This window comes from Chenopodium album, chromosome 21 (assembly GCF_948465745.1).
Source record: "Chenopodium album chromosome 21, dcCheAlbu1.1, whole genome shotgun sequence".
Taxonomy (NCBI): Eukaryota; Viridiplantae; Streptophyta; class Magnoliopsida; order Caryophyllales; family Amaranthaceae; genus Chenopodium; species Chenopodium album.
In genome coordinates, this window is record NC_137854.1 from 35,011,574 (window position 1) to 35,025,618 (window position 14,045).

Genomic DNA, 14,045 nt, shown 5'->3' on the forward strand with positions numbered 1-14,045 from the left:
ACGCTGAGAGATTTTATCAACCATAAACTGAAACTCGGGAATCTTGCGTCGTCCTAAATCGACCGGCAAACCCAGATAAGACCCAAAAGACTCCTTGCTTTGTAACTTAAGGCAGCCAGCTAAATAATCACGATAATCAGGGGGAGTATTCGGGCTGAACTTGACAAACGACTTCTGCAAGTTGATCATTTGGCCCGACATATTACAAAAATCAGACAGAATGCTAAGCACATGATCACAAGCAGCAGGAGAGACCTGGAAGAACAACAGAGAATCGTCCGCAAAAAAAAGATGAGAAATGGACGGTGCCCCTCTAGAAATTTGAATACCTTGAAAAAGAGACTGATCCTCCGCCCTACGAAGCATAGCAGAGAGAACTTCCATACAAAGAACGAACAAGTAGGAGGAAAGAGGATCCCCTTGACGGAGGCCGCATTGGGGATAAAAAGGCGGTGAAGGGTCACCGTTGACTAATACCTGATAGGAGACCGTTGACACACACTGGCGAATGATGTGAATCCAGTATGGTGGAAAACCAAAGGTCTGTAACACCTTAAACAAAAAGTCCCACCCGACTCTATCATAAGCCTTGTGCATATCCAATTTTAACGCAGCATAAAAACGCTTACGGGCTTTAGAAGCATTCATGAACGAAAGAACCTCATGAGCCATCAATGCATTATCAGATAATAGTCTACCTGGAACAAAGGCATTCTGAAACCCAGAAATCAAGGAAGGGAGAATTAATCGAAGGCGATTGGTAAGACATTTGGCAATGCACTTATAAAGCACGTTACACAACCCTATAGGACGAAATTGAGACACCATTTCCGGGCATTCAATCTTGGGAAGCAATACCAGAAAAGTGCGATTCCACTCTTTAAGCATATGGCCATGGGCGAAGAAGTATTGAACCGCCGAAACAACAAAGTGACCAACCTCCGACCAATGAGTCTTGAAAAAAGCAGAGGAAAACCCGTCAGGACCAGGAGATTTGTTATCATCAATACTAAATATTGCCTTCTGGACCTCCAACTGAGAAAATGGAAGTAATAATTGTTGTTGTTGTTCTAAAGAAAGGCAAGGGAGATCAAGATCATCCCACCAAGGAGAGTCGAGATCAACCGAAGAAGAACCACCAGAATAAAGATCCTTGTAAAAGGAAAGAATTAAAGATCGAATCCCTACAGGATCAGTAACCCAGATACCCTCATTATTTTGGAGACTGAATCACATTTCGACGATGTCGAGACTGCACCGAAGAGAACAACAAGCGTGAATGAGAATCTCCAATTGCATCCCATTTAACCTTTGCTCGCTGACGCCAATAGAGAAAGGCTGCTTGAGCTTCCGCAACTTTTTCTTCTCTGGTAGTAAGAAAAAGGCATCTAGAAACAGGAGAAGTTAAATTCGATGCAACCTGATCGACAGCCATAGCTAGACTTTTCCAATTAATGCCCCAAGCTTTACGATGGGAAACACACCAGTTCTTCAAAAAGTCCCTGATCACTGAAAGACGTCGAGATAAGGTAAACATGGGAGAACCGGCAAAAAATTGTGCCATTGTTGCCTGAACAAACGTAAGAATGTCTTGTGCCTTTAAACACCAGTTTTCCACTTTATAAGGCTTAGCACCAATACTGCTTGATTCGGAATCCGATAAAATAATGGCTGCATGGTCCGAGAGGAGTATAGGTTGATGGACAACCTTGGCATTTGGATGGGTTTCGATCCAAGAACGAGAAGCATAAGCTTTATCCAAACGCTCAAAAATAGGATCTGAATCCATTCTGTTATTAGTCCAAGTAAAACGTGGTCCAGTAAAAGGAATACCAACCAAATCCATCTCTAAACGCCAATTAATAAAATCCAGTCTACCAGGGATTAAATCCCTACCCCCAATTTTATCAGAAACAAATTCGACTTGATTGAAATCCCCAATCAACAGTACACTAGGGAGAGAATCAAGAATCACAGAGATTGTGTGCCAAACTGCTAATCTATCTGCTACGTGCGGCGAACCATACACAAACACTACATATTTTGTATCATTACCCAAAAGCAATTTACAGAGTACAACGTTTGAGGAAATATAAACAGGCTCTAAACGAATCGGAGCAAACCAAAAGACAACCAACCCGCCACTAAATCCTATAGCATCCATACCACAACTACCCAAAATAGGTAGGGAGGCTAATTTCTATACTACACTAGTAACAGGAAGCATAGTTTCCATTAGAAACCCGATATCTACACCAAAAGTGCGGACTAAAGAGCACACATAAGGAATTTTAGGGGAGTCCGCTTGTCCTAACCCCCTACAATTCCATGCCATAATCTTCATGGATAACCGGGTGGCGCTTTAGGGGAGGCCACCAACCCCACAAAAGAAGAATTCCGAGAATCTAAAGCTAGAGAACCCTTGCGTTTCTTGCAAGGAAGAAGACAAGGGAAGCAACCCTGCTGATGAGAAGCCCGAGAAACTAGAAGAGTAAGTGCTGGTGGTTCAATTATAGAGCTCCTTCTTTTTGCAGGACATTTGTTCCGATCCCAAATACTGAAATTTTCACGGCCTTTTCCATTCAAACGTGATGACTGAAACTTTTTTATCGGACGCCTCTGTTTCGCTGACCCGCGCTCCGGAGATGGAAAATTAGTCGCTGGCTGTTTGGGAGGAGGTTTTGGTTGTTTGAGGGGATATGATTTTTGTGAGGAGAAGGGCCCATTAACAATGTTGGAATATTTTATCCCAAAGAACAAAGGAGATCGAGCCACTGGAAGAAAATTGCTGATGGGTGAGAGGTGAAAGGTATACTTATAAAGGGAATTGGGTATTATTTTGTGAATCTTTTTCTTCCCATTCTGATGGTTTGGTATTGGATTGGGTTGGGGTATATTAGCATTGGAAAAAGTAGATTGGGTTGGTGTGTGGCTAGGATCTTTAGGGGCAAGGTTAATATGTGTTGATTCAGAGTGCAATTTTCGCTTTTTAGCCAGCGAGGGGGGTGGAGTAGCAAACATAAGGGGCCTTTTATTTAGTTGGTGTCTCCGAGGTTGGGATGGGATGATGGTTTTAAGAGAACTTTGTAGATTCACTCTAGTTGTCCTGAATTTTTCAGTCCTTCTCAGGCCTATGTTCCAATTGGATAGATTATGGTCGAGAGCAACATCTGACTTACACACCCCATTCTGTTCAGCTATAAAAGATGCAGGCATATGAGGCAAAAAACAAGCATTCTTCTTATGACCAACTCTATTGCACCTTGAACACAAAATAAACAAATTTTCATATCTGATATGAATCCATTTAAATTCAGAGTTTCCAAGGTCTAAGAAAAAGCCTGGCAATAACGGTTCAAACACACGAATTTGGAGTTTTACTCTAATCGAGCATCTAATTGAACCTTGAAGGGGTTTGTCAGTACACAAGATGTTCCCAGCCGAAGAAAGCAGTGGTTTAACAAGATTGAATTCGCATAAGTTCAGAGGTACCTCGTCAAGATGTACCCATATAGCAGCCTCGTCAATACGTATGTCACTTATTGAGTCACCTGGTGTCCAAGGCTTGAAGACCAGAAGAGCAGCTTGGTATGCCATGGAGCCCTGCTCTAAAATAGCGTCTCTGTCACGGGCATCTGCACAGAGAAACAAGAAAACTTTTTTGAACTTCTGGACCTTTATTTCCCCAAATTTAATCCACTGGTTTGATACCCAGTCTTGGATTCGATGCTCTGAAAACTGACGATAGTCAACGAATCGTCCGAGGACTAGATGAAGGTGGAATTCGGAGTTTTGGGGTTTATAATCAGATGAATTCTGACTTGAGGTGTCGGGAAATTGGAATTCCATCATTTTAATTGAAAAGGGGAAAGATAAATTAGGGAAATCGAAACCGTAGAACTAGGAGTATCGAAAAGAGTAAGAAAATTAAAAAACTACTGTAGAATTTGGGCCTACAAAACCCCTGAACTTGATTGAAAAAGCTTACTTTAATTGCTGAAATTGGGGAAGGTGGAATTGAATTCGGTGATGAAGGTTGAAGGAGCTCTAGATTCCTAGAGAGAGAAGCTCTCTTTAGAGAGAGAAAATCTTGGCTAAATAATTCCGTACTCTTATTATATATGGTTTCAACGTTTTATTTTCACGCTTGTCAATTCACATTCACACAATCAAGACAAATAATTAATGTAGGATATGAAGCATGTGATTAGTGCAAGAATAGAAGTGTTGTAGACTTGTAACTAAACAAATACTACCTCCGTTTCGCATTATCTGCAACAAAGGGGTATTATTTGTGAGATATGAAATATTCCTTTGTTGCAGATAATGCGAAACGGAGGTAGTATATTCGAATCTCTATCACATTCTACTACGAGTAGTATTTTAAACCTTATATTGTACAACAATTATGAAGTTAATTTTAAACTTTTTCAAAATACAAGATGCATATTTTATCTAACTTGTCAGTTGTATACTTGTACTCTTAAGTCATGTGCTAGTGCGGTTGCGTCTTCCCTGAGTTGCCTTTGTTTGAAATTTAAGAAAATTAAATAATGAACAAGAAAAAAAAATTCATCATTTTTAAGAATAAGTTGCGTTTAACTTGTGTTCCCACTTCCCAGGTTACTAATACACAAGTAACATAAAAATTTGGTTGAGTAACGCCAGGGTAACACTATTTTCACGTCACTAATTGTTTAAAGCTAAGTCACAAGTCAAGTAAATATTCTTGAGGTGGGATTAAATTTTGTCTATATCATTATTTTTGGCTCTTTTTACGCTCTAAAAAGAAAACGTAATCAATGTAATTATGGTGCCGAAGACTCTAATTTCACAAGTGAAAGGTTACAATGATTAAAGTGTGATATAATTGCAACTTTACAAGCGCACAAATAACAATTGGTTGGTAGGACAAATATAACAAGGCAACAACTTTGATAATAATTGTGTACATTTTTTAGGGAGGTAATCTTCTTACAACAAAATACCCCCCTTTATTTCAAAATATTACTCCTATTTTTTCCCTGCCTCCAATTTAATTATTAGCAATTACTACTCTGAAATGATGTAATTATAAATCACAGTTTTATATTGCCATCTAGTTTATAAGTCGAAGTCATTTCCTTTACTAGACCTACATAGATTTGGGCCCAGTAGATTGGTAGGCCTGGGTGATGGGCCCAAAAATACAACAAGGTGAAAAATTATGACCAAAATGTCTATAATTTATGAACATATATAGCTAGAAAATTTTATAAACAAATAGTTAGATTCTTAATATTTGAATTATATCTTCACTCGAAATTATGATGTGCATCATAAATTGTTGTACTAATATGACAAAAATAGCATACAATATACGACGTATTTGAAATTTCACAATCAAGTTTTATTTCAAATTGTGATTAAAAACCACATTATTTTCTTTCACCTTACAAATTCATGTAAGAAAACTAAGCTAAACTAGCCCCATGGTTTTGGCTACAAATGGTGGGAGTAAATGAAACCGTCTTTCCTTTAAGATCGAACTCGATCTCAAAGTTAACCTGAGCTATATTCCCAAGAATCATTGGATCACCTTCTTCTTCTGTTGGCAAAATTCCTAAGCAAACATATTTATCGAACTCTATCATAAAATTCGAGTCTACTAATATAACATCGCCTCCATTGAGCTTAAAATCCATCTTAAATGATATCTTAACCCCTTTCTTTTTCTCAAAGCAAATCTTGAATCCTACAGGTGGATTGTCGATTGGCTCTTCTGGTACCGCGGCCTTGACTAATGCCTCAAGGCGTGTGTAATCACTCTTGTCTATGTATGTTAGTGTTGTACCACTGTCTATGACTATGTCTTTGTTGATGTCGATTTCATCCTTGCCTATGCTTATGGCCTTGAGATTTATCGCGTAGTAAGAAGGATTGTCTTGGGTTACCAAAGGAGTCACAACAGAGCCGGTTTTAGCAGGGCTGTTGCCTAATGTTAGTTTGCTTGTGCTGTTTGAGGTGATCGGGGTTAGGCAGTATGAGAACTTATTTGCGATTGTTGGGCCTAGTTGAGAAACCAACGAGAGAGGACCTCTACCGAGGCCTACTAGCCCTCCTGCATTCCTGTCGAAACTACCATCCTGCACGACTCCACATCCGAACACACAGTTTGTTTTACTCGTGTCTAAGGTGAGTAAGTCTGTCCCCATGATCCCTGCGCTCATGGTTGATCCACTCCCGTATGTGTAGAAGTATTCGCACTCAGTCCCCGTGTCATCATCACATTGCATGCTAGGATCACTATCACAAATCGTCGAGTTACAAGGGAGTGTCTTATAGGAAGTAGAATTTTGAGGGTTAAAATATGCTGCATTTTGGGTGTAGCATATGTCACATGAATCGCATTGGACCCATATAAGGTCACTCCCGGTGTCTGCAATTGCATACATATCCACAGGTGGGCTGCCTATCGCGATTTTTATGAGGTAGTCTCCGTCACCTGGGATTATGTTGGTATCTAGATAGTTGGCTACGAGGCTCTTTGTATGGCGGTGATACCTTGAAGCAGAGTGATGTACCAGCCTTTGGACGCGCTCTTCAGATGTCATAGAAGAGTTGTAGAATGGAGAATTTGGAGAGTACCGGTGTATGAGGTCAATAGTGTAGCCATCATTTTGGGTGTTACCTTGATATAAGAACAATAATGCTAAGAAGATGTAGAATTGTAGGGTATGCATGTTGAAAAATGGTAGTGTGCAACAAAGGTAGTGAGTTTTACTTAAACTGGCATTTTGGGTTGCATTATTTATAGAAGCTAAAAAAATGAAGTTTATTTTATTTTGTATTGTTAAAAAATGGTATTTAAGGTTGGTGCAACTAATAATCATGTAAATAAAAAATAGCATAGATTTAGCTAGTAACTAGGAAATTCTTTTGACGTTCCTTAATAGCTGCCTTTCCAAAGCACACAATCTTCCTGTGGAAAATGAAACAAGCTCAATTTTGGTCCATTTTTGGGGCATCATCCTTTTGCCTTTCTAGTTTCTACCTTCTCATATCATAATCACTTTCACAATGCTTTAATTTATGCTATGGCGCTATGTCGATATGTATATCATTCTCCGTGCATAGGATAGTTACTACTCCGTATAATATACTCCTTCTGTCCGAAAATAGTTTGTTTTCTATGTCAATTCCATGTTTGTGTTCTCATTCAATATGATCAAATATTTATTTCACTATTTTTATGCTCCATCCTTTACTAGATATGTCAGAATTATTAATATATGTTCATGCCTCAGCTTTGTTGGTAACTTATAACGATACAAGTCTAGGTGACTCTCAATTTTGCATAACTTTGTATTGTATTAACATGTTAGTTACTACCCCTATCTCATAACAAATCTGTTTGACTTTTTACAATCCAAGACAAACTTTGATCAAAATTTCATTACAAACTACCTCGTGTTTAATTTTTTCCCTGTAAGTGACAATATATACTTCCTCCGTTTCTATTTAGTTGGCGCGTTTGATTTAGTCACACATATTAAGGAGAGGAGAGAGGGTGAGAGAGAATGAAAAGTAAGTGGGGTAGTTTGTAAATACAAGGTAAAAAATTTACCCCAAAAGAAAACGTGTCAACTAAAAAAAACTTCCTAAAAAATACGTGTCAACTAAAAAGAAATGGAGGTAATATGTATTTAGTGGTGCTGACTCCATAATTTTGTGAGGAAATCTCATATCAATATAATGTTACATCCATGGTAAAGGAATCCTATCCTTTCTATAAGGAGTCTTTGTCTACGTAAATTTTCATTACCATACATTACCCCAGTTTGAGAGGATGATTTCTTATAAAAAAAAGTATGAAATTATATTTCTCAAACGTAAGGTGGACGTACAGACACAGTGCCATAGACATTTCCGTGAGATATTTGAAATTACATATAATTTCCTCATTTCCGTTATTGTGATTTTTATTACCCTCTACTAAATTGGTATAAGATTAGTTGTCCCATACATAGAAGATCGGTCACTTGCTTTCAGTTGTGTTAGGATGGTTCCTTGATTTTATGGGTAATTGGTCTCTTATACTTCCTCCGTTTTCTTTTACTTGCAACACACCTTTTAAGCACGCAATTTTAGGAGATGATTAGTGAGGGTAAACGAGCGATTTTATCAATATAATTTTTACACGAAAATTAGAATAGGGTTAAGTATCACTTGTAAAAATTATAATGAAAAATTTGTTCGTTTACATTACATAAACTCGACCTCAAAACACGTGCCACAAGGCTGTGTTGCAAGTAAAAGAAAACGGAGGAAGTAATATTTAACTCTACATATAGGCCCTGTTTGATTCACCTTAATTTTGCTGAACTGAAATTATTTTTACTGAACTGAACTTATTTTTACTGAACTGAAATTATTTTTTTTTTACTGATTTTCTATTATAAATCTTCTTTAAGAAAACTGAATTTTACTGAACTGAACTTATTTTTACTGAACTGAAATTCTTTTAACTGAATTGAAATTAATTTTACTGAACTGAAATTATTTTTACTTAATATTATTTTTTTAAGGTGAAAAGAACAGGGCCATAATGATACTGTGTGTACAATTTTAACTTGGCATAGAATATAAACTTTATTGCATGATACAGTGGTAAACCAACTTCAGAGTCTTTTATGAAGGACACAAACAAACTAGTAACATGCAACTAAGAAATTTTGGTACATGATATAGCAGCATTGATTGTATTATTAACCATAACTTGGCTTAAATTACATGCAGAGGTCGAACACAGCAAAGAACTACAATGGACGGTTTTCAACTTTTAATCTAAGCTTAAGATAAAGAAAGAAAACTTCATAAACTCTCATCGATTAAAATAAATTCATCATGAAAAATTAAAGCTATATAGATATGTGGTTTCATCTTTTTAAAAAATCTTGATAGGGCTTGTACTCCACGCTAGCTGCTCTCCTGAGAACAATATTTAGGAGTAAACATAACTGTCTTGCTTAGCAGATTGAACTCGATCTCAAGGTTGGTCTGAGCCATGCTCCCTAGCACCATAGGATCCCCATCTTTGGGCGACTTAGCAATGGACAAGCAAACATAATCGTCAAGTACAAAGAAGATACTGCTCGCCTTTAGTACTAAATCCCCCCCATCAAGTTGAAAGACTATGTCAGGGGGATTTAAAGCTGCATCATCTGGATCATAGCATAAAACAGGCTCCACCAAAGGATTGTTAGGAACCGGGGATGCCCCTATGGCATCGTTCACCATAGCTTCAAGCTTATTGAAGATGCTTGGATCTATGTAAGTAAGTGTGGTGCCGGTGTCTATGATGATCTCCCTATTCATGTTCAAGTTCATTTGGCCTACGCTAATTCCATTTAACTCGAGGCTATAAGAGGATGAAGGATCATTGGTAATAAATGGGGTTGTCAAACCTCCAATTTCTGATGTATCTTCAAGCATACCTCCAAATCTCAACTTACTTGGACTATGTGAGGAAGGATAAGTTAAGCAGTATGAGAATTTGTAAGAAATTGAGGGTCCTAGCTGTGAAACAAGCGAAACAGGTCCATTTCCGAGTCCTACTACACCTGCAGAGTTAGAATCGAAAAACCCTGCTTGCTGATAGCCACATCCGAATGTTATGGAGGGGAAGGCGGCCTGTTCTTCATCCCCATCGAAAGAACTAAAGGTAAACGTGTCCGTTCCCATGACTCCTCCGGTAATAGTTGTTGCATTGCCGTAAGTATACCAATACCTACACAAATTTTCATTTTGGTCACAGTTTATGTGATCTGTATTAAGGCTAGTGCAATGTTCTGCATCACAAGGAAGGTTCTTGTATGTTCTGGAAGCTTGAGGATCGAAATTGGTGGTGTTGTGTGGGTAGCAAAGGACACAAGGTCTGCACTGAAACCATGTAAGGTCACTTGCTGTCACAACAGCCGCGACTAGCTGTACTGGTGGGGTACCTACAGAGATTTGCATGAGGTAGTCTCCTTCATTAGGAATTAAATTAGTACTTACTTCTCCTATGTTACTCTGCTGCCATGTGATTTGGCGGTGTCTTGAGTTCGAGGAAAGGACTAATCGTTGGAAGAGTTCTTTAGTAGACATGGAGGAGTTGTAGAATGGGGATTTTGGAGAGGAGTAACGGTGGAATAGATCAATGGAAAAGCCGTTGTTTGTTCGAGTTTTAGCTTCAATGAGCAATGGGTGTTGTATGTATGTGTAGGAGAGTATTGTAAGGAAGTAAAGCAGTAAGATAGACATTTTGTGTAGATTAGTTCCCAAGAAATTAAATATGAAGATAGGCAACACATAAATTAGGATCTTATATAAAGCTATAATCTTAATCATGTTTCTTGAATTCGGCTACAAACTTGGAAAACTCAGCTTCCATTGCTCCAAAGATGGTCATTCTTGAATGCATGCACTTAACATGAATAATGTTGTTTATAGTATGACTACCAAATTACCAATGTTAGCGAAGTATTGAGGCTACAATTTGATTATTTATCAGTTCTCCTATACACTAATGGCTTGATTTTAGAGATATATATTTATTAAATGGAATCTTCTAATTTATTTATTTGGTTGCGAAGTTTAATATGTGAATGTCACATGATAAATTAGTGCAAACTTTTTAAAAATATATGAAAAGGTTTAAACTAAAATTTTCTAAAACTCAAGCTAAACATATTGTGAGACGATCTTGCAGTTGTGTTGTCTAAATGTTAAAAATCTTACCTTATCATAAGAATTCTTATACCCACAAATTCATACTCACACTATAGCACAATGATGAGGTCTCTAGGTCAGTGAGCACGAGGCCTAGCCCAGTAACTACTAGCCCCATCAGGCCATCTAGTGGATGGGTTGTGGGCCAATTGTGTAAGACTAGGCCAATAATGGCCCAGTCTGCATGTGTTATATATTTCTTTTAATGCAGGTATCATATATAGGGGTATTTTTTTTACCGGTGATATGACTAATACGCACTTTCTCTATTTTATATTAATTACAATGTCAGGTGCAACCGTGGAATAAAGTGTTAGAGAGAATCAAATAATCAATCACCAAATAATGTATTGATGCAAATAATAATGAAACTTATTCAAAAGAAAAAGTGTTACAATTAGTCAATTATGAATTATGAAGATGCATGTTATACACTTATACGTAGTAAATTAAATGTTTGCCGGTTTAATTGAAAAATTGATTCAAACATGATCAAGTGTAGCATACATCAAGTAGGTGTACAAAACAAATAAACTATGTGCTATACATAAAATTAAGAAATCTAGTGCTTGGTACAATCAGTTGGAGCAAAGGAAACCTTTTTAGAATGTAAATCAAAACCAACCTCAAAGTTAACTTGAGCAATATTCCCTAATATAGGGGTATCTTCTGTAGTAGACATTGCTAAACAAATCAATCCTTGATCTTCTAGTGTCCTAAAAGTGTTAATTCCCTTTAACACAACATCAGCCCCTTTGAAATGGAACACCACATCAGGAGGATTAAGGCCTCTACTCGATCCTGATCGTCGTGGATCATAGCAAAGGTCGTAAATTTGAAGTGGATCAGGCACCGGAGTAAGCTTGATCGCGGTGCTCAAAGCAGTCTTGACGTTGTCATAGATTGCTTGTGGCAAGTACGTTAGAGTGGTACCAGAGTCGATGATTATCTCTTGGTTTATAGGGACCGAGTCATTATTAATGCTAATGTTGTTGAGTGTAAGATAGAAAAATGTTGATTGGAGTCCGGTTACTAAGGGTGTTATTACGACTTTGGGGCTCGTTACATGGGCCCCAAAGGTTAGTTTGCTTGGCACCCCGGAAGAAAGGGGTGCCAAGCAGTAGGAGAATTTGTAGTTTATGTATGGACCTAGTTGCGAGACTAGGGACAATGAGCCGGCCCCTAGTCCAACAATCCCTTCTCCTTGGATCCCAACTTGGCCTCGTTGGTCAAACCCACATCCAAACTTGATGGATGGGTGGGTTGGTGAGGTGGTGTGGTTTGGCGAGGGTAAGCTAATGGTTTCGGTGGCTAGGATTCCGACACTTTGTGTGCCATCTCCATATAGCGCCTCATAGTAACACGGCGATGATGATGATGAGCTCTTGTTGGTGTAATTTGGAAGGCAACCTTGAATAATATGTGGATATTTGCAAGATGGAGACGTACAAGGGATGGGATGATACGTCGAAGATTTCTTAGGTATGAAAGGTGGAGATTTTGAAGGGAGGCATTCGTTACATGGTGAACATTGGACCCATATAAGGTCGCTACCAGTGTCTGCCACGGCTGTAATTTCGACTTTTGGTGTGCCAAGCGCGATTTTAATGAGGTAATCTCCACCATTAGGGATCAAATATGAGGATGTGTACCGATGAATGTTGTGACCGTGTGAGATTGAGCCTAAAGGCGCTCTTTTTAAGCGTTGTAGGGGTGTCATGGATGAGTTGTAGTAGGGAGAGTGTGGCGAATCGCGATGGATAAGATGTACCGTGAAGGTGCCATTGAAAGATTTTGGAGAATGTGTAGCTTCTACAAAGAGTAAACTAGGTAGTTTTGAGGATGAAGATAATGCTAGTAGAAGTATGAAAATATTGACCATCAAATAATGCATATTGGCTAATGCGAAGGATAGTTTTAAGTTTGAGGTGAATGAGTGGATAAGTTAATGCCCTTTAGGAAATGTAGTTTAGTACTTTAGTGAGTTGTGACATGTGTGGTGCAAGTGTGCAACCAAGCTTAATGGATGTATGTATTGGCCAATATAAATTACAGGTAAGGATAGAATAAAGCAAACAAATTTTTTTTAATGTAATAATATCAACCCATACTATATATAATATATTCATCATATATACTAATCATGATTAGAAATAGATGTATTTACGTACTAACTCACACTTTAGTACTTAAATTATAAAAGGGTAAAAAGTACTACTACATCCGTTAACATTTAGTTGCAACTTTAGGGTATTATTTGAGAGACATAAAATATTTCAAAGTTGCAACTAAATATTAACGGAGGTAGTAATAAAAGAGTACTAATAATCTTTTGTTGAATATGACTATGCATAACAACAAATATTTAACTTTTTTTTTAATTTTATTTTTTATTATGTATAACAACAAATTTTAAACTTGTCAAACTGTCCATCTCATTTTAAATAAATATAAAATTTTGGGTTCAATAAATTTTAACGTAAAAAGAGTCAAAATAGTATGATGTAGATGAGATATAAATATATAATAGAGTTAGAGGCAATCACTCTCTAATATAATACTTTCTCCGTTTTTTTAGTTGACATCGTTTGACTTTATATTATTCACACAACACGCTTTGATTCGCTTTTGTGGTTTATAAATACGGTAAAACATATTTATGTGGGATCTTGTTTGAATTGTTTTAATGTATAGTTTATTAATATCAACTTTTTATAATTTTACAATGTTGATAATTAGATATTTTAACTCTTTAATACATGCGTTAACAAGCGTGATAATAGAAAGGTGTCAACTAAAAAAAATAGACTTTGTATGATCTATCGAACAGTCCACTATAAATTGCCGCGTGAAACCCCAAGAGCCGGTACTTTAGGTTGAGCCACCTCGTGCCCCATTATATATCACGGACAAAATTGCAAACCGCACAAGCAATGACCCCAAGACAGAACTCACTTCCACCAAACAAATACCAATGCCGTAATCAACGTTTTTATCCCAATAAAATTAGTACTCGTACGTAAGTTCCAAGTCCAAGTCCAAATTAAGCCTTGTCTAAATAACACTGGAGGTTAATTGGGCCGGCCCAAATGAACAAACCATTTGGGCACCCAAATGAACAAACCATTTGGGCACCCAAATGGCGCAAATTATAATATGCACCCTTGTGCACACAGAACTACGTGCACCACCAATTAGCTTCTGCCACGTAGCTTCTACTTACCTAACTGTTCTTTTCCTTATTTTGCAACGTCTTTCGCGCGTTCTTTCCATTTTCAATTCCTTCCTTATTT

The 14,045-nt window shown here is 37.6% G+C and overlaps 1 protein-coding gene and 2 pseudogenes across 1 annotated transcript; all 3 read right to left on the reverse strand.

Moving 5' to 3' along the window:
• Positions 1-5,453: 5,453 nt before the first annotated feature.
• LOC145600728 (aspartic proteinase CDR1 pseudogene) lies at positions 5,454-6,722 on the reverse strand (annotated as a pseudogene).
• A 2,236-nt stretch (positions 6,723-8,958) lies between these two features.
• On the reverse strand, positions 8,959-10,284 carry LOC145600729 (putative aspartic protease At2g35615). The gene has a single exon (XM_081656601.1). It carries the CDS (start codon positions 10,282-10,284, stop codon positions 8,959-8,961), a length of 1,326 nt encoding a protein of 441 aa, XP_081512727.1.
• A 947-nt stretch (positions 10,285-11,231) lies between these two features.
• On the reverse strand, positions 11,232-12,599 carry LOC145603084 (aspartic proteinase CDR1 pseudogene; annotated as a pseudogene).
• Positions 12,600-14,045: the final 1,446 nt, after the last annotated feature.